This window comes from Papio anubis, chromosome 15, assembly GCF_008728515.1.
Source record: "Papio anubis isolate 15944 chromosome 15, Panubis1.0, whole genome shotgun sequence".
Classification (NCBI taxonomy): Eukaryota; Metazoa; Chordata; class Mammalia; order Primates; family Cercopithecidae; genus Papio; species Papio anubis.
The window spans coordinates 75,822,168-75,842,683 of NC_044990.1; the positions used below are offsets into that span (position 1 = coordinate 75,822,168).

The 20,516-nt window shown below is 39.2% G+C and overlaps 1 protein-coding gene and 1 long non-coding RNA gene across 13 annotated transcripts in view; one reads left to right on the forward strand and one right to left on the reverse strand.

Annotated features, from left to right (window-relative positions):
- LOC103879421 overlaps positions 1-20,516 on the reverse strand; it is a 235,636-nt gene that overhangs the window by 147,263 nt on the left and 67,857 nt on the right. The gene's annotated exons all lie outside the window — the stretch shown is intronic.
- MBNL2 (muscleblind like splicing regulator 2) overlaps positions 1-20,516 on the forward strand; it is a 170,968-nt gene that overhangs the window by 119,840 nt on the left and 30,612 nt on the right. For 4 of the 8 annotated variants that reach the window (XM_009192104.4, XM_009192108.4, XM_009192106.4 and 1 more), the window contains exons 5-7: positions 3,166-3,429; positions 13,158-13,211; positions 13,845-13,998. In XM_009192104.4, coding sequence (XP_009190368.2) covers positions 3,166-3,429; positions 13,158-13,211; positions 13,845-13,998 — 472 coding nt within the window. The remainder of the gene's footprint in view (positions 1-3,165; positions 3,430-13,157; positions 13,212-13,844; positions 13,999-20,516) is intronic. The other 4 variants (XM_003914012.5, XM_009192109.4, XM_009192107.4 and 1 more) reach the window with 1 other exon arrangement.

The following is a 20,516-nucleotide window of genomic DNA, read 5'->3' on the forward strand; positions in this document are numbered from 1 at the left end:
TCTGGAAACTGGCGGGCAGGAGCCCAGCAACCAGGACAGCCAAGGACACTCAGGGAGCGTGGTGGGAGGAAGTGGGACTACACCTATTTACCAGCTGGTATGATCATATTTCAATATCTCAAGAACAAGCATGGCTGCTCTAGTATGTTCTGGCATATTAGTTCTGATTGTGTTGTTGCTAAACAGGGGAAATTGGAGGATAAGTAAATTTAGTTTTTTGTTTTGTTTTGTTTTGAGACAGAGTTTTGCTCTTGTTGCCCAGGCTGGAGTGCAATGGCCCAATCTCAGCTCACCACAACCTCCTCTGCCCAGGTTCAAGTGATTCTCCTGCCTCAACCTCCCAAGTAGCTGGGATTATAGGCATGTGCCACCATGCTTGGCCAATTTTGTATTTTTAGTAGAGACAGGGTTTCTCCATGTTGGTCAGGCTAGTCTCGAACTCCCAATCTCAGGTGATTCACCAGCCTCGGCCTCCCAAAGTGCTGGGATTACAGGCATGAGCCACCACACCCGGCCCATAAATTTAGTTATTAATTGAGATTTTTCTTTAACCTCAATTGTTCTATAATTCAAGAAAACAAGTTCCTATGTATAAAAAAACATTCTTAAGTTATGAATCAAACTAAACCTCCTGTACTTTGTTAGGTAAAATTTCTCTTTAATTAGAGCTATAAAACTCATCTATCTTACTGCTATATCCCTGTGATATTCACTACAGCATTTTATAAGGGTGTATAAAGATTCTCATAGATTTTTCAGAGAGCTCCTTTAATTTCATTACTGATTAAAGGTGTTAGGTGACGCATCCGGTTAGGACGTAAATACACAGTGCTTTCTGTTAGTGGGATTATTAGAGAATGTTCTTTCAATGTGCATTTGTTTAAATATTAACCCAATAAACTTTGAGGGCAATAAAATGTGGCTGCCTAATAACCTGTGAAAGTTTTAAAACTCAGAATTTCAAACTGCAAATATTTTATAGGATATTTATTTTTTAATTTAGTTTCCATCTGGATGCCCAGATGAAGAGAATGAAACTCTAATTGTTACTATTTTGAAAAGATCCAGCCTATCCTTGTCAATTACTGTATAGACCTTTCACAGGACTGGAAAAGTGTTTTGGGCTCCACCTGCTGGACCCACGGAGCTTTTGTGTTCAGTATGTGACTGTATTTTAGAAAACAAATTAAATCAGCGGAATTGGGAACAAATAGTCCTTCCCAACAGGGCTGGTAGACAAAGACATGTAAAAATGAATCACAATGATTTTAGCAGAGCGACTTTTGGTTCATTTCAAACCAGGAATTAAGTCAGCTGCACACAGAGCACCTTGGTAGGAGCTTGAGGGCTGGTCCACACTTATGATGCTATCAGACAGAAGTCGTTCCACTGATGGAGGAAGGCTTGCTCAGAATCTGTGGGAACATCTTAGTGATTTTTTATTTTGTGCATTTTATGAACTAAAGATAGAATGTTGGCTAATATCCAAGTAGGAGGAAACAATTAACAATCTGGTGATTCATGCTGTTACCTTCAACCTGGCCTGGTAACTGGTCAGTGAAACAGTATTTCCTAAGTTTGTCTGACATTCACAATACTTGAATTTCATGTCAGGGGCCCTTCATATAACATCACTAATGATCAACATGATGATCACTTACATATCCACTTTGGAATTGGAGCCTAAAAAGAAATAACTTACAATTCTATGCATAATTATTTCCTGCTAATATTTATAAACAGAGAAGAATTATACAAGCAATATACATATGTTATGTATGCTATTTCATGTTATCTATATTCAGGGAATAATTAAGAATACTCTTCAAATTCTAAAGAAATATTTTTTCACACAGTAAAATCTTGATCCACCAGAATTCTCAGGGGTGGAGAATCCTAGTTACTTGAGATTTCAGGATAATTTAGCATTAAAGAATTTTAAAAATAAACTATTTCCCTACATTTCTTTCTCTATATCTCTTGCCATATTTCTCTCTTTTGTCTTTTTCTTTCTTTTCTGTGCTGTCAAAAATAGTATAGTGACCTTAAAAATGAAAATTTTGGTGTCTTAGATATTGTTCTTCTGATTTATGATTATGTTATCTTTGTAGAGCAGGAGAGAAGGAGTGGGAAACAGGAATGTTCAGATTCACCCCACCCCACCTCCTCAGAGAGAGGAGGAACATGTTTGTCGTCATTTTCCCTGATTCTTTTTGTACAGCTATGACCTGGTAGCTTGATCGATGGTGAAATTATCCCTCCACACACACAAAAAAACCTATAGCATTCTCAGAATTGTCATCCGAGTAGGAGATTGAAGATATAGAGAGAGGTAGATAGATTATAGGTGATTGGTAGACAATAGATTATTGGTAGGTAAGCAAGTATATACACAGGTAACTAGATTAGATAGATGATTAATTAATTGATAGATTTTAGATAGATAAGTAGATGATAGATGATGGCTGGATGGAGAGATGATGGATAGATGGATGATGGATGGATAGATGGATGGATGGATGGATGGTAGGTAGATAAATGGTAGATAACATTAGTAATTGCAGTTTTTACCATTAAAATAATGATCGATTAACAGATAATAGATGGATGGATGGATGGATGGGTGGATGGATAGATGAATAATAGATAATAGATGGATAGATTGATAGATGATAGATAATAGATGATGGATGTATGAACAGATGGATAGATGATTGGATAGATTGATGGTAGATGATAGATAAAGGAATGGATGCATGGATAAATAGATAGATGACAGATGATAGATACATGGATGGATGGATAGACAGATAGATAGATAGATAGATAGATAGACAAATAGATAGATAGATAGCTGCATAATATGCCACCCAGGGACAATGGAGGCCTTGTTGCTTTTCCTTTGTTATTTTAGCTGAACTGCAGATTTCGGATTATTTTCTCAATATAGATTTTCACCCTAGAAAAGGGGGTAGAACAAAACTCAAATGAGTGTCTCAGAGATTGTGGTTACCTGGGTTCTGGATAATCAGTCTTTTCTTATCACTGGTTCAAGAGCCACCATTGAAAGCGAGGCAGTCTCCGCTCCTCCCGCGGTGGCCGGGGCCGCAGGGGCGCCTGGGCTCAGGCTTGCCTCTGCAGCGCGGCTCTTATTCCCTGTCTTAGGTATGCAGGGAGTTCCAGCGAGGAAACTGTGCCCGGGGAGAGACCGACTGCCGCTTTGCACACCCCGCAGACAGCACCATGATCGACACAAGTGACAACACCGTAACCGTTTGTATGGATTACATAAAGGGGCGTTGCATGAGGGAGAAATGCAAATATTTTCACCCTCCTGCACACTTGCAGGCCAAAATCAAAGCTGCGCAGCACCAAGCCAACCAAGCTGCGGTGGCCGCCCAGGCAGCCGCGGCCGCGGCCACAGTCATGGTAAGTGCGGCCGCCCGCCGCCCCTGCACCCTGGCGCCTCTGCGGAGGCCGCTCCGGGCTGGGACTTGGATGTTCTTCCCAACACTCGGGAAACATGGAAGGCTGCTATTCCTGCTGCTCCGCTGCCTAAGTTTTGCTGTTGTTTTCCCCCTTTTTGTTTTGTTTTGTTTTCCCCTCCTGCCCTTCTTCAGCACAATAAGTAAATCCCTCAGGTGCAGGGAAAGTCCTGGGGTCCCTGAGCTCCGTTCCCCACTCCCAGGGCAGCGGAGATTGAGTGTGCTCACTTAGGGTCTTCTTAAGAGAGGCTCAGGGCCTTGTAATGAACATGAAGGTGGGCACCGCTTCAGAGAGAGGAAAGAAAGGCGCATTTCTGCACCTGAGCACCAGGAGGCAACCAGCTCCTTGGAGCAGCCGCGGAGGACAGCTGTGGCCTAAGAGAAGCCCAGCGAGTGATCTGGCTTTTCGCTACTCCCATTCTCTCCTCTTCTTGCACTTATCACAAGGGCAGTGCTGGTCACATTCTCCACCGCAGTGAGATTTTATGCAGAATAGCAATGAATGAAACAGATGAAAGTGGAGCCATCCTGGCTGATGCAGAAAAAAAAAAAAAAAAAAAAAAGACCTGTGACCTAGGCTTGCTTCCCTGAGTCACCTACTGTCATTAGAGACCAGCAGTACATCATTATCATGGCCTGGGAGGCTGCTCAGAATCTCAGGGAGCCTAACTGTCCCTTAGAGACCAGATGCACCATTATTAGGATCACCCAGAAGCCTGTGGAGCCTCCAGAATCCTCAGCCTCGCCCCAGACCTCAGGGAATCAGAATTTAAATTGTAAAACATCCCCCAGGTGTTTCGTATGCATATTAACATTTGAGAAGCACCTGCCTAGACATTGCTTATCAAACTTGGCTACATTTTGGAACAACCTGAAGGGTCTGACCTGACATCTGTCCCTTTCCCTGAAGTTTCTCATTTTCTTATTTAGTTGGTCTGGTGTGGCCTGAGCAGTGACATTTTTTTTTTTTTTTTTTTAAAGACAGGGTCTCTGTCATCCAGGCTGGAGTGCAGTGGAATGATCAGGGGTCACTGTAGCTTTAAAGTCCTGGGCTCAAGTGATGCTTCCACCTCAGCCTCCTGAGTAGCTGGGTCCAGGCCCATCTAAGTTCTAAATTTTTTTGTAGAGACAGGGTCTTGCCATGTTGTCCAGGCTAGTCTCAAACTCCTGGGATCAAGCAATTCTCACATCTTTACCTCCCAACGTGTTGAGATTACAGGTGCGAGCTTCCACACCTGGTGACAGTGGCATTTTTTAAAAGCTCCCAGGTGATTCCAATGCACCACAAAGTTTGAGAACCTCTGCATCAGGTTGCAGAAGTTTCTAATTAATTTGTTTTCACGTGAGTTCTCTGGCTTATCAGAAGTCTGTGTTAATATGTGATAGGCACTATGCATTCATTCTTTCAAAAAATTTAATGAGACCATGCATCTGGCACTTGCTGGGTAGAATAAATAAATCAGGCAGGTTTCCTTGCCCTCAAGGAGTTTGGAGTTAGTAACTGAGAGCAATAAAATGCTCCTCAATGACATGATAGAAATGCTTAATCGGGTCCAGAAGGCATGAAGGACTCAGTGGTCAGTCCTCCCTCAAGAAGGAGAGCTATGACTGCAGAGATGAAAAGTACAGTTTGAAAACACCTTGTTCTAGCTAGCAACCACCACCTCATACACTGATTACTGATTAAAGTGGAAGGGTAGCTGTCACACAAACAAGTTCACCATTACTCAACATTGTTTGCACAAATGTTTATTAAGGCACGGACCTGCAATCAGTGATAGGGATACAGCAAGAAAGGCAACGTCTGCCCTGAGGTAATCACCACTGGGTGCGGAGCATGTGGTTATAGAGACCTTTCCAATCTGAGCTGCTTATTTCCATGCACCTTGAGCACAGGGCGCTTCATCTAAATCACTGTTTTTGTTTTTGTTTAATCTCTGAGTCCTTTTCTTGTCCATTTAGTGTCCTTTCCTCTTGTCCTTCTCATGCTTATGTTATTGGACATAATGCTGATTTTTCTGAGTGTGAATTCCTATATATGTGGAGATGTATGTATCTACACAAGAGGGTCAATAAAAAATAGAGAAATTCTCCCCTTTTCTGTTCTAGTAAAAGAGTAGTTTCCAAAACTCATTTTAATTGGGAATGGGAAGGAGGGGAGTAAACTGATCACTTAAGGCTGATAAAAAAGGAATTCTTTTAGAGCACAAATGAGGCCCCTGACACATTTTGCCAATGTGGAATCCATTCTACTATCCACCTAGTGAGGATCTCAGCCCATAAGAAGTAAGATTTTTTTCATTGTAATCATTATTTTAGGCCAGCTCCAACTTATCATAATTGGTGTGTTGATTGATGGGCACTAAGAACATATTTTTTCATACAATTTGTTTATTTGTTTGTTTTTTGAGACAGAGTCTTGCTCTGTCACCCAGGCTGGAGTGCGGTGGCACGATCTTGGCTCACTGGACTCTACTTCCTAGGTTCAAGAGATTCTTAGGCACCAGCCTCCCGAGTAGCTGGGACCACAGGTGCATGCCACCATGCCTAGCTAATTTTCGTATTTTCAGTAGAGATGGGCTCAGGAATGCCTGGGTTCAGAAACTTCAGACCCACCAGGTCACTCTCTTCTTTCCCTTGCCTACTTCTCTTACTATAGCCACACCATTCTCTAAGGTCAGCTTCTCTACAGGACCTGGGATCAAGGCTTTGGACATCTATAGGGATGCATTCTTACATCTTTTGACAAGGGAGAGAATGGTGTCTTTTATACCAGCTCAAATTAGATATTGGGGCGGGGGAAGAAGTTAAACGTCATTTTGGTGGCTGTCCCTGTGGTCAGTGACAGGATGCTGTGATTGACTCAGCCTGGGTCCCAGTGGCTATCCTTGGTCACTGAGGTATGGAATGAGGCCCTGATAATATGAAAATATTAGTCCTTCAAGTAAAAGCATATCACAAAGATATTGTGGGTTTGGTTCCAGACCACTGCAATGAAGCAAGTATCACGATAGAACAAATCACATGAATGTTTTGGTTTCCCAGTGCGTATAAAAGTTATGTTTACACTATACTGTGGTCTATTAAATGTGCAAGAACATTATGTCTAAAGAATATATACACACCTTAATTTTAAAATATTGCTTAAAAAATGCTAACCAACAATCTGAGGTTTTAGTGAGTCGTATCTTTTTGCTGGTAGAAGATGTTGCCTTGATGTTGCCTTGATGTTGATGGCTGCTGACTGATCAGAGTGGTGATTGGTGAAAGTTGTGATGACTGTAGTAATTTCTTAAAAATAAGACAACAATGAACTTTCCCACATTGATTGACTCTTCCTTTTATGAAAGATTTCTCTGTAACATGCAATGTTATTTGATAGCATTTTGCCCAGAGTAGAACTTCTTTCAAAATTGGAGTCAATCCTCTAAAACCCTGCTGCTACTTTGTCAACTAAGTTTATATACTTTGCTAAATCCTTTGGTGTCATTTCAACAATGTTCACAGCATCTTAGCCAAGAGTAGAACCCATCTCAAGAAACTACTTTCTTTGCTGCTCCATGAAGCAACTCCTCAGCCATTAAAGTTTTATCATGAAATTGTAGCAATTCACTCACATCTTCAGGCTCTACTTCTATTAAGAATTCTAGTTCTCTTGCTATTTCCATTATATCTGCAGTTACTTTCTCCATTTAAGTCTTGAACCCCTCAAAGTCTTCCACGAGGATTGGAATTAACTTCTTTCAAACTCCTGTTCATGTTGATGTTTTGATCTTCCATGAATCATGAATATTCTTAATGGCATCTAGAATGGTGAATCCTTTACAGGTTTTCAGTTTACTTTGCCCAGATCCATCAGAGAAATCACTATCTATTGCAGCTACGGCCTTACAAAATTTATTTCTTAATTAATAAGACTTGACAGTTGAAATAACTCCTTGATCCATGGGCTGCAGAATAGCTGTTGTGTTAGCAGGCATGAAAACAACATTAATCTCCTTGTACATCTCCACCAGACTCCTTGGGTGATGAGGTACATTGTCAATGAACAGTAATAATTTTGAAACAAATCTTTTTTTTCTGAGCAGTAGGTCTCAACTGTGGGCTTAAAACATTCAGTAAACCATATTGTCAATACATATACTGTCATCCAGGCTTTGTTGTTTCATTTCTAGAGCATAGGCAGAGTAGATTTAGAATAATTCATAAAGGTCCTAGAATTTTCAGAATGGTAAATGAGCATTCAACTTAAATTCACCAGCTGCATTAGCTTCTAGCAAGAGTTGGCTGCTGTACTTTGAAGGTTTGAAGCCAGTCTTGACTACTCTGTAGCTCTGAAAGTCCTAGTTGACATCTTCCAATATCTGGCTTTTTTGTCTACATTGACATCTGTTCTTTAGTGTGGCCACCTTCATCAGTGATCTTAGCTAGATTTTCTGAATAACTTGCTGCAGCTTCTCCATCAGCCCTTGCTGCTCACCATGCACTTTTATGTTATAGAGACAGCTTGTTTGCTTCAACCTCGTGAACCAATCTCTGCTAGCTTCCAACTGTTCTTTTGTATCTTCCTCTCTCCTTTCAGCCTTCATAGAATTGAGGAGAGTCAGGACCTTGCTCTAAGTTAGGTTTTCAGCCAGCATAGTGGCTCCTGCCTGTAATCCCAGCACTTTGTGGGGCAGAGGTGGGTGGATCACTGGAAGCCAGGAGTTTGAGACCAGCCTGGCCAACATGGTGAAACCCCATCTCTACTAAAAATACAAAAATTAGCTGGGCATGGTGGCACATGGCTATCATTCTAGCTACTCGAAGAGCTGAGGCATGAGAATCGCTTGAACCTTTGAAGGCAGAGGTTGCAGCGAACTGAGATCGTGCCACTGTACTCCAGCCTGGGTGACAGAGTGAGACTCTGCCTCAAGAAAATAAATAAATAAATAAATAAATAAATAAATAAATAAAGGCGGCATTGGTTTAAGGGAATGCTATGGCTGGTTAGATCTGTCCAGCCCACTAAAATTTTTTCCACATCGGCAATAAGGCTATTTTGCTCTCTTATCATTTGTATGTTTACTGGAGTAGCACTTTTAATTTCCTTCAAGAACTTTCCCTTTGCAGTCACAACATGGATAACCTTGGCACAAGAAGTGTAGCTTTTAGCATATCTTGGCTTTCGATATGCCTTCCTCACTAAGCTTAATCATTTCTAGCTCCAATATGGAGTATGTATTTTAAGTAATAATGTGTGTCTCTTTCTTTCACTTGAACACTTAGAGGCCATTTAAAGTTATTAATTGGCCTAATTTCAATATAATTTTGTCTCAGAGAATAGGGAGGCCTGAGGAAGGAGAGAGAGGGGTGATAGCCAGTGAGTGGAGCAGTCAAACCATGCATGACATTTATCGATTAAGTTCGCGGCATGGTTCATGGTGCCCCAAAACAATTAAAATAGTAACATCAAACATCACTGATCACAAATCATCATAAGAGATATAATAACATTAAATTTTAAGATATTGTGAGAATTACCAAAATGTGACAAAGACACAAAGTTATCACATGCTGCTGGAAAAATGACACTGATAGACTTAACATAGGGTTGCCACAAACCTTCAATTTTAAAAAACTGAAGTATCTGCGAAGTACCATATAACAAAGTGCAATAAAACAACCTATGCCTGTACTTATTAACACAACATATCAAGGTACTAATAATGACCTTAGGGCTGAGCCCTGATTTCATCTGCCTGTTTTCTCAATGGACCATTTCTAACATCTGCAACCAATATATACTTCAGTCATTAAAGGAACAATGCACCTAGTATATGTCAGTGGTAGATGACCTGGGCTGATGGGGATAAGAGGGAAAATGGCCATTTACACAAACAGGTCATTTCCCTGCTGCATTTCTTCAAGTCAAAGCTGTACTCTTCTGTGTACCCTTGTACACATTTTCACATTACATTCATGGTTACATTCCGCAAGCTGCATAAAGATTATTGCAGTGGATGCCAACAGTGTTAGTTACCATAGTTTCTTGGATTGTTACACCGTGCCCAAACTTGGAGTTCTGATAAGTCAGAGGATCTTGCAGCATTGTCAAAGACAACCCAAAGGAATGTAGTTTCAGAACAAAAGCCAGGTTCTTTCTGACAATGACATGAAAATTACTGAATCTGTCATGTGTTTTTAGTTGAAGTGAGACGCTCATTTGAAACCAGCCTAGGTGCTGTTGGATAAAGTCAAAGTATTGCTACTCTAATGGCAAAATTACTCAGTTCATGGAAGAAAAACTATTATTTTATTTCCTTATTTAAAAGGACAAACAGGAGTGATGAATGCAGTTAGAAGATATTAATATTCCATTCACCTGACTTCCATATATAAACCCCAAGCATTTCCAGGGTACAATTTTTATTATTGTCTGGAGATTTCCCACTTATTTTAATTAGATGCTTAAAAAGAATGGAAAGTTTTGACTCCAGAATAAAAGACATTTATTTCCTTTAGAGTCTTATTCTTTTAAATACTTCTTAAAACATAACCATCACAATCACCAGAATTTTTTAAACATGAGAATAAGCCAGACAGAACTTTTCTTCGGTAGTGTTAACACAAAAGGTGTCTGATCTTCATACAAGCAATCTTTGTTCACATACACCAAAATGGAGTGACACAAGGAAAGAACCATTTTGCAAAAGGAAACAGGACAAGCGGCCATCAGCTAGATATGTTTTGATTGTTGAGGAAAGTCTGTACAGGAACTTTGATTGGCATCCTACTTGTCTACCTTCTTTCCTACTTTAAAGTGACAGCTCTGATTATTGTTGTCAGTGTTTTCTGACCCCTCAGATTTGGTCTTTGCCTATCATGCCTGATGTGGGCAGTTGGTTCGATTACCTTGACTTGCAGGTGGATTGGTCCTCAATTCAAAAAAATAAAAGCCTAACTGCCCATAGGACCTCCTCTGACTCATCACCCATGCTCACCAAACTGGAGAGGCCCAGAGAAGCAAAGGCTCAGAATGTTGGTGATGCCAGCCAGATGGATTCCAAGTGGCTGATACATAGTGAGGACTCAATCAACTGTCTTGGTGCTTAAGGAGGATCTTAGGATACACTGGGCTTGGTGATCTATGAGATCTGTTCTAAGCCTGAAGATCTTTCAATGTAGGTAAACATATGCCAGCAGTCAAAATCACTGAAAACTGAGCATCTGTATATGAAAATGGTACATTATAACATGATTATTCATCCACATGGATTTTTAAAATACATTCTCCACATACCTGCTTCACCGTGTGAGATGAACAGCATGTTAATATGCACACCCCACCCTCCAAGACCTCAGTGTTTACTTAAAAAGGAGAGATCTGCCTCTAATAAAGAAAACTCACGCCATGGAGTGATAGAAAGAGATACATGTCACTGTCCTGCTCACTCTAGTGTTCTCAGTTTTTTTACATTCCTAGATTATTCTAAATTCTATGGAAATTAAGTTTCATCACACTAAGACCAGAAGAAGAACATTAACCTTCCAGGTGACAATCCTAAAGGGAAATGTTTATTATTTTTCATTGTACTTGGAGACTTCATTAAATGGTTCCTTGTTAAGTCAAATTTTTGTTCATGAATATCAGCCTTTGGAGACACAATCACTCTTCTAGTTAACATGTCGGAAAAGATCAACCCATTAGTGGATTCATTCTGTAAATACTTATGATTGCAAATGGGAAGGGAAAAATTGAGTCCAGAAAGTTAAGGCCAAAATGATTTTGAGTTTAACGATCCAGTTCACGTTCTCAATGTGTTCCATGAGAATAGGCTTTGTAACCTTCTTCAGCTGACGCAAATTAACTGAAGCTCGAAAAACAAAACAAAAGAAAACCCTGCACTGCTTAACAATGCAAAGCTGTGCAAGGATGGAAGATTTGAAACAAAAATGGCATTATGGAAGTTACATGATGTCAAAGTTACATGCAAGGAAAGAATATCCAGTACACAGAAGTTTTGTCAGCTCATTGTTTTTAATGTTCACAATTGTACTTTCACAACATTGATTTCATGTCATTCGATGACCCTGATCAAAACTACCTTCCAAAACATTTTCTTCTCCATTGGCCATTCTAAATCTCTTCTCTGCCTGTAGTTCTTTCTACTTTATTTCTAGTCTCTTCCCCTCCACAGCTCTCCCCTTATCCCCTATTATCTCCATACTTTTTATCCTGAATTATAAAACAACAATAAACATCCTTTATCCAGGAAAATGTCATTAACTGTTTCCCATTTTAAAGGTTTAGTACTATCTCATGTCAAATGACAAAGTTCTATTTCAAAACTTTGGAATATAATATTTGTATTTATTAGACAAACCTTAGGGATTTACCTATTGTGCTAAACATAGAAAAGGGTATTTCATTTTTTATTTGCATTGGAGCAATTCCTTTGAATTATTTATTTGCATAGAATTCCATCATAGAATTTTTAATTTTGTTTTTTTTTTTTACAACAATTAACAAAGAATAGGAAAATTTTTCATCGTGGTCTAAATCAATCCATATTTGTTTTTATTTCAGTTGTTTAAATGAAACTGTCTTCCCAAAATTATGGTTCTAAGTTAAAGATATTATTTTACTTCTAATCTTTCAAGCAGTTCTTTGCTATTATTTTTAGCTGTTTGCTATTTTTAGCTATTGTATGTGTTCTTTCCAAGAGTTCCACTTTTCATTAATGGGGTTGCTCACTGACTGTAGCTAAAAGTACAAATAGAATTACTAAATAGAAATTATTTTGATACCGGGGGACACTAAATACCTTTTAAAGGGTATTTTCTTAGTATAATCCGGTAAGTTGTTTGAGATAAATGAAATGAACATTTCAAATGTAGTAGAAAACAGAATGGATGATAAGTTGGTTGTTAGAAACAGGATGATGGAATAAAAGTGGGGAATTCTGGAAACTCACTATTTAAATTCAAGACACTAAATTTGGAACTTTAGTCCACATGACAAGACTCACACTAGCAGAGTGAAGACAAGAATTGAGACAATTATCCACATGATTCAGACAAAAAATAAAGATCCAAACCCAACAGTTTCGCCTAAATAATCTTGTGTTTGAATATTTTTTTGCCTGAATTTTTTGTCTCAGTTCGCCACTTCATTTTGTTAGGCTAGCTATGAATTTTAAATTATTTTTATGAAAAATTTCAACTTGGGTCTTATCCTTACTCGATGGATTCATTGTTTCATATTTGAAAACTAACTTATCAGAAGTTCTTCGATCCTATGGCCCTTACAAATTTTGCATTTTTTTCTGAAGCAATATAAAAAATGCTTATGGTGTGTATGCAAGCTGCTGTTTTAATTAACTTTCCTGAATTTCAAACATCTATATTTTACTCTCTTATATGCTTTTAACTAAGGTATAGTAGATGCATTTTTGCTTCAATACTAATTTAAGGTGTAATATTCATTTCTTTAGAGAACATTTTTGTTGTTGTGCATGCCTAGTGTTTTGTACGTTGTATATTGCATTCAGAATATTTTTTTCCTTCTCACCTATCCACAATGCAATGCCGTTCCCATGATGCACCTCTGCTTGCTGTTTACCTGTATGTTAATTCGCTTGAATCCCATTGGCCCACTGCCATCATGTGCTCGCTGCCTGTTATTAAAAGACTCAGTCGACTGCCAAAGCAATGAAGCGACCTCTCGAAGCAACTGTAGACCTGGTACTTTGACCTTTCACCTTTCGCTTTGCATGTAGCTTTTCAGAGAACCATCTGAGATTTGTATTACTTGTAAAATATTGGTTGCGAACAATCATTATTATTAATTTATGGAAAAAATCCAATAAGGTGTTTAGCCATCTCATTCTCATACGTAATCTGTGAAATAAATTAATCCTAACAAATTTTAATACCTTTTCCAAAAGAGTGAAGCAAATTTAAATTATTTCACTCAGAAAATGTTCATTATAATTCTTATTAACCTTTAAATTCAAGAAATTGCCATTTAGTTAAATAAAAGAATAGGTATTAATAATAACACCAATGCTTCCTCCCCCTTAGAATAGTTTAACTCATTTTAAAAGCTGAAGCCATTTTTTTGTTGTTGTTGTTGCTTGATAGTTTTTCTTTTCCTTAGTTGAGATGCTACCGTTTTGGGTTACAGAAATCATGCTTTCGCTCTCAATAACAAATTCTCACTCATTCGACATTGCCGCTGTTTAAATTAAGGTGCATGGCAGAGGCATCTCCTTAGCTGTCATTTTTAAAAAGAATGTTGCAATTGATGATCTCTATGAACACAGAAGTTGTGTTTGCTTTAAGTTAGACATATCTTATCGAATTCTTCATTTCTAGGCCTTTCCCCCTGGTGCTCTTCATCCTTTACCAAAGAGACAAGCACTTGAAAAAAGCAATGGTACCAGTGCGGTCTTTAACCCCAGCGTCTTGCACTACCAGCAGGCTCTCACCAGCGCACAGTTGCAGCAACACGCTGCGTTCATTCCAACAGGTATGTGCCCTTACTGCCCTATGTCCTGTGCCCTTCTGGTCATGTGCTTTCTTCTCATTTCTATAAGCTGTTTGGTGGCATCTAGTTTGCTTTTGAAGGTATAATACAGTTTGAAATTCATCGTTGTCCTAGCTATCTAAATGTATTTACCTTACTTTGAATGATAGCTAAAGACTGTTAGGATTCTAAAGCCAAATATTTGATAGATTGAAAAGACAGATTTAACCCATGAGAAACAGAGAGCAGTTAGGGCTTTTGGTTTCTTGTATTCACACAAGCCCTGTCAAATTGTTTATGTAAATAAGACCTTTTATGTGTGACAGTTGAAATTTGTCGTTAACTCTGAATGACCTAAAAAATAGCAATTCCAGTAAATACTAACCATTTTTTTCTATTTCTATTCAGATTACTAAAACAATGAGACTATTCAAATTAAAGCAATTCTCTACTCATATTTTTATATCCATTCTATCTCTTTCTCCATCCTTCTCAACTTTCACCAAGTTCACAAGTATATAGAGCTCTTATCCTCAGTGTCTAAGCCAATGCCTGATACTATTACGTACCATGTGCATTAACTATGATTCCACTAAAAGATCCATTGTAATAGTCATAGAATCTTAGAGTTTAAAGGACTGTTAGTTGATCTCCTCATCCAGATGATTGTTTTACAGATGAGAAAACTGAGGCCCCCTAAATGAGAAGTGACTTTCCAAGGTGCCACAACTAATGAGAAAAAGAACTGAGTTTCCCTGTGACCAACTCCATTTACATCACATTCTACCACCCAGACCTGCCTCTATATACATATACCACAGAGTTCTCCTGAAAAAAGAGCAGATAAAAGTGAATTTTTGAATAAGTGACCCCAAAAAGTCAGATAAAAGTAAAAAACCAAAAGTATAAAGCATGTCATCCCTCCCCTATTTGCACCGACATCTCTAACCACAGATACACACACGCACACCATATGCAAAGATAGTCACTGTAATTGACTTCGGTTTTCACCTTATAGTCAATGTTAGAAGCAGGGGATAACATAAGCCCTGGTGGGAAGACCATCCATTGAGTTCTTTGTGAGTCAAAATTCTTCAGCCCACAACAGTGAAATGAAGGTAAATATAAATGAATAACAATTCTAACAAAAAGAGTTTTTTGATTCAAATCCATAAGTTTGAACTTTTCCAGCTTATTATCCATTTCCTTAAATCCCATAGCTTATCAGAGTTAACATCAGAGGGAGGTAAAATATTTCTGTGATATTCTTTGTATAAAATCTACACTTTGAAATGGATTAGTAACCTGTGAACAATACATATTTTAGTTAAGATATAAATTATGTGAGCAAAGTGGTTTTTCAGTGTTTACTTTTCTTATTTTAGTTTTGAACCTATCTTAAAATCATAGACTTGTAGAAGAAATCTCTAATGCAGTATTTATTAGGGGTTCACTCTTGCCCTATTACAGCTTTAATTAGTGACATCCCAGTGCTGTTACAGCATAGCAGTGTTTTAACATGTAATCTACTTGAGATAACACATTTGTAAAATAATTACTAGAAGGTAAACTTACGTTAATGTCCTGTGTGGTTTCTACAAAGTGTCTCATTATAGACCTCTTGGCCACTAGATATTTTATGATAAAAAAAAAAAATTAAGGAAGAATATACCGAGGGTAAAAATGTAAAAGGAGAAGCCTGTTTCTGAAGAATGGATGTTACTGCCATTACCATGTCCTGGGAATACCTATGGAGCTCTGGTGCTAAGCCTGCCAAAAGACCCGGAAGCCCTCCAGCACATGTTTAATTCTCCAACCCAATAATGACTGATTTGTTAAATCACTGAAAGAATCATCACTTTAAAATATTTCACCTGGAAGCCTTTTAAACATTTCCAAAGCAAGGATAAACAACATCCCTTATGCAATGACCTGATTTTTGTTGATGAAATGTATTGCATGAAGGACCCATGCGGCTGCATTGGCTGCTGTGGTTGTGTACTTCCGCCCTCTGGTGGATACTTTAGGAACAGCTTAAGTGTGTCTGGCAACCCTCAATACAGTGGGCTTTGGAAGCCAAAAAGTGGGTCCTAGCACACCAATACAGTGACTAGAAGGGTTTCCATTTCTTACAAGACATGAATATCAGAGTGAACAAACATGTGGATCTAGTGTTCTGAAATGGTATTTCAACTGCTAAGAATTTTCACATTTCTCTTAAATGAGGAAAGAGAAAATAATTTTATTAAAAGGAAATTAAAATAATCTTTAACCCACTTAAACCCGTACCAGGAATTTTATTGTTCATTATAGCTCAAGGTTTTGCTTCTGATTTTCTTTCTTATAAGCCACATTTTCAACTTTATTTCTAAAATGATAAAGATGATAATCACTCATTGTTCATCATTGTTGATTTGAAACCTCTGCAAATCAAGTGAAGATGTTCAAAAATAATTCTTACAACTTGGTACATAGAGGACCCACTACTTTTAAATGAACAGATTTTGATTTTTCTATAAATGTTTTACATAAACATAAATATAAAACAAAAAAGCGTTTTGTGTTTTCCTGAAGGTTGCCCTTGATCAAAAACCATTCATAGTTAAAGCTTTTGATATGATACTAAAATTCTCCCATTGACACAATGTGAATTTGGATTTTGGGAATTCTGCCTCCAGTTTGCAAAGATATTAATATAAAATGTTATGCAAAATATGAGAGTCTTCTCCCAAACCATGCTAAGATCATTATTGCCCTAGTTGATGCCCTAGTACATTTGCCGCGGGTGGAAGTTTTCTTTTTTTTTTTTTTTCTTTTTTGATTGGGATTATTTTAACCAAGTAGTTAGACTTTTTCTTTTCTATGTTAGGAAAGTGGCAAAACCACACACACTTACAAAAATAGCAGCATAATAATTCTTGGCATTTCTCTGACAGGTTTATTCTAAGTTACTGTAAGTGTTCTTATAGACATTATCTCATTATTCTTCAAGATGTTGCAGTTCTGTTAGTGGCAGGCATGGTTATTTGCATTTTGCAGATGGAAAAACTGAGGCTGTGTCTACACGGCAAAGTGGAATACATAATTAACGGAACTACCCAGATAATTCTGGCTCACAGATATGACAGCTGAAATATTTGTGCAACTGAAGCAGAAAACATTTGAGAAGTCTTTGTTCATAGAATTGGTGCCTTAGTGAAATGCTTCAACTGATCAGAACAAAGGCAACTCACAGAATCCTTCCTTGATTTATTTCATTACATTGAAAGTACAGAATAAGTAGAACAGGGGACAGTGTCCAGATATGGCCTAATGATGAGAAATGTGTAAATGTTACATCAGATTGTCACATGACTTGGTGAAAGATTGATCAGTGTTTAGTGGCATCTATATCTGCATAAGCACAACAAAATTTATTCCATTCAATTCAGCAAACATACCTTGAACCCGTAGTATGTTCTGGGTTTCAAAGCCAGTAATGAGAATACAAAAGAGTTCATAATGAGGTGAAAACCAAATATTATGCAGAGGATGAAACAGTACCTGAGGGTCTGGGCAAAGCTATTCAAGAGTGAAGGAGAGGGGACAATGAATTATGCCTCCAGCATGTGCACCAGGTGGTGGTTACGAAGGATATGGAGAAAGAAGACTTTCCGAAGTAGGAGAAGTTTGCCTAGGAGTTTGAAAGAGAAGCAAGATTTTATCAGAGGGGGAAAAGCATCCCAGTTGGGACATGGGAAGAGTGTACTTGAAGAATAGAAAATTGTCCATCATAACTATAACATAAAGTATATACAGGGTGTATGCAGAGAGTAGAGGATGGGAGTGTTATAGAAAGGCAGAGATGTGGCATTGAGTAAGGGAGCCACACATGCATAAGCTATGCATTTCCAATATTCACAGCATTATTAGGCCACTTAGAGAGAGAGGCTTATGGAATTAATTTGGTTAAGGATTTCAGCCACATCCAGGACTGAAGCCAAAGTGACATGACTGATCCTAGCCCAGTGCAGCTGTGGGAGCTGTGGATTATTTGCAGTACCATTGGTATTCACATGCATGGCACAGCAAAGCTCTCCAAGAGACCCTCCGCTCCACATTTGAATGAAAGAAAAATAAGAGGGCATTTTTATAGGTGTAACTTTTTTTTTTTTTTGAGATAGAGTCTTACTCTGTCACCCAGGCTGGAGTGCAGTGGCGTGATCTTGGCTCACTGCAACTTCCGCCTCCCAGGTTCAAGCGATTCTCTTGCCTCAGCCTCCTGAGTAGCTGGGGTTACAGGCATCTGCCATCGCACCCGCCTAATTTTTTTGTATTTTTCGTAGAGACAGGGTTTTACCATCTTGGCCAGACCATTCTTGATCTCCTTGACCTTTTGATCCACTCGCCTCGGCCTTCCAAGGTGCTGGGATTACAGGCGTGAGCCACTGCACCCGGCCAGGTGTAACTTTGAATCCATCCATGGTTGACTTTAAAACGGGGCAACTCACAAACTGGGTATTTTATTAAATTTTAGAAACAAATCACTCCCAGCACACTTCTTACTAATGGCGGAGAACATTCATTCAACACATTTGACCACCTACTATGTGCCCCATAGACCTAGACAGACAAGATCTCTGCTCTCCCAGAGTTTACAAGAAAGGGGGAAAGGTCAATGTTCAACAAATATCCATAGAAAATACAATTAGAATTAATTAATTAATTAATTTATTTATTTATTTATTTTGAGATGGAGTCTTGCACTGTAGCCCAGGCTGGAGTGCAGTGGTGCGATCTTTGCTCACTGCAACCTCCACCTCCTGGGTTCAAGTAATTCTCCTGCCTCAGCCTCCTGAGTAGCTGGGATTACAGGCACGCACCACCACGCCCAGCTAATTTTTGTATTTTTAGTAAAGATAGGGTTTCGCCATGTTGGGCAGGCTGGTCTTGAACTCCTGACCTCAGGTGATCCACCCGCCTCGGCCTCCCAAAGTATTTGGATTACAGGTGTGAGCCACCGTGCTCGGCCATTTTTTTTATGAGTACAGGTTGAGTACCCCTTGATCCAAAATGCTTGGGACCAGAAATATTTCAGATTTTGGATTTTTTTTTTTCGGATTTTAGAATATTTGGATTACATTAACTAGTTGAGCACCCCAAATTTGAAAATCTGAAATCTGAAATGCTCCAAGAAGCATTTTCTTTGAGGGGCATGTTAGCACTCGAAAAGTTTCGGATTTTAGAGCGTTTTGGATTCAGATTTTCAGACTTGGAATGCTCAACCTGTACTATGAATGAAAAAGTAGAGTTCAGTGAGATTAAAAATAGAAACTGACTTGATGGCATGGGGAGATAGGTAAAATAACAACTGAACATTTTCTAAAGAAGTGACATATACCCTGAGATCTGGAAGATGAAAAAAGTGAGGTGAAGATTATTCTAGGCCAAGGGGACAGCTTGTGGGAAGCTCAAAAATAGGACAAATGTGTAATGTGTTCAGTTCAAAGAAAAGAAAAATTAATCTGTCTGTATCATGGTGCCAGGGAAGAGAGGTGTAGGAGGGCCTGGGGAGGTAGTCAGAGACTAGACCACAGGGGACCTTTATCCTAAAAGCAATGAGAAACCACTGAATGGTTTCCAGCGGAGGAGTGGCCAGGCCTGCATTTGGAAAGATCTACTCTGCCAGCAGCTGGAGAATGAACTAAGGAAGGACGAGAATGGAAGCAGGAAGACCACGTAGGATGTTATCACATAGGCCAGCCTAGAGATAATGGTGACCAGGACTTCAGATGTGGCAGTTGTGACGGACAAACAGATGACTGCAAGCTGCATGCTAGAAGCAGGATTGCTTTGGCTGATTGGTGAGCTGGACCGGGGAAGTTCACAAGGGGAAGGGGTATCAGGCGTAACTTTCAGTTCAGACTAGAGCTCTACTTAGATGGTGATGCCCATCAGGTATCTCCTGAGGTGTAGAAAGTTTCTCCCATCCAAGTCCTAACCAGGCCCGACCCTGCTTAGCTTCCGAGATCAGATAAGATCAGGCGCTTTCAGGGTGGTGTGGCCATAGACCGAGGTGTAGAAAGTTTCTGTGAAAAGATCAAAGTTCGGTCCTGTTCCATTTGATACACTTATGAGACATCCAAGCAGAGAGGTGAGGGGGGCATTTAGAGGAAAGGACCTGGAACTTTGAGAAGAAATCTGCGTGGGATACACAAACATGGAAGCTCCTGGAATCCAAACCCACGAAGTAAACGATACACCACAGGAAATGCAGCATAGATGAAAAGGATCCATGACTGAGTCCTGAGGAACTCCAGCATAGAGAGAGTGAGTTCAGGGAAGGAAGGTCATTCAGCAAAGTAGACAAAGGGACTTGCCAGAAAGAAAAGTGTGTGTGTGTGTGTGTGTGTGTGTGTGTGTGTGTGTGTGTGTGATCAAAAATCTAAGGGAAGACAGTGGCTTCCGATGGAGGGAAGGGCGGAGTGCTGAATGCTGCTGAGAATCAGGAACAGTGAGGTGAGGATGGGAGAGTTCCTGCT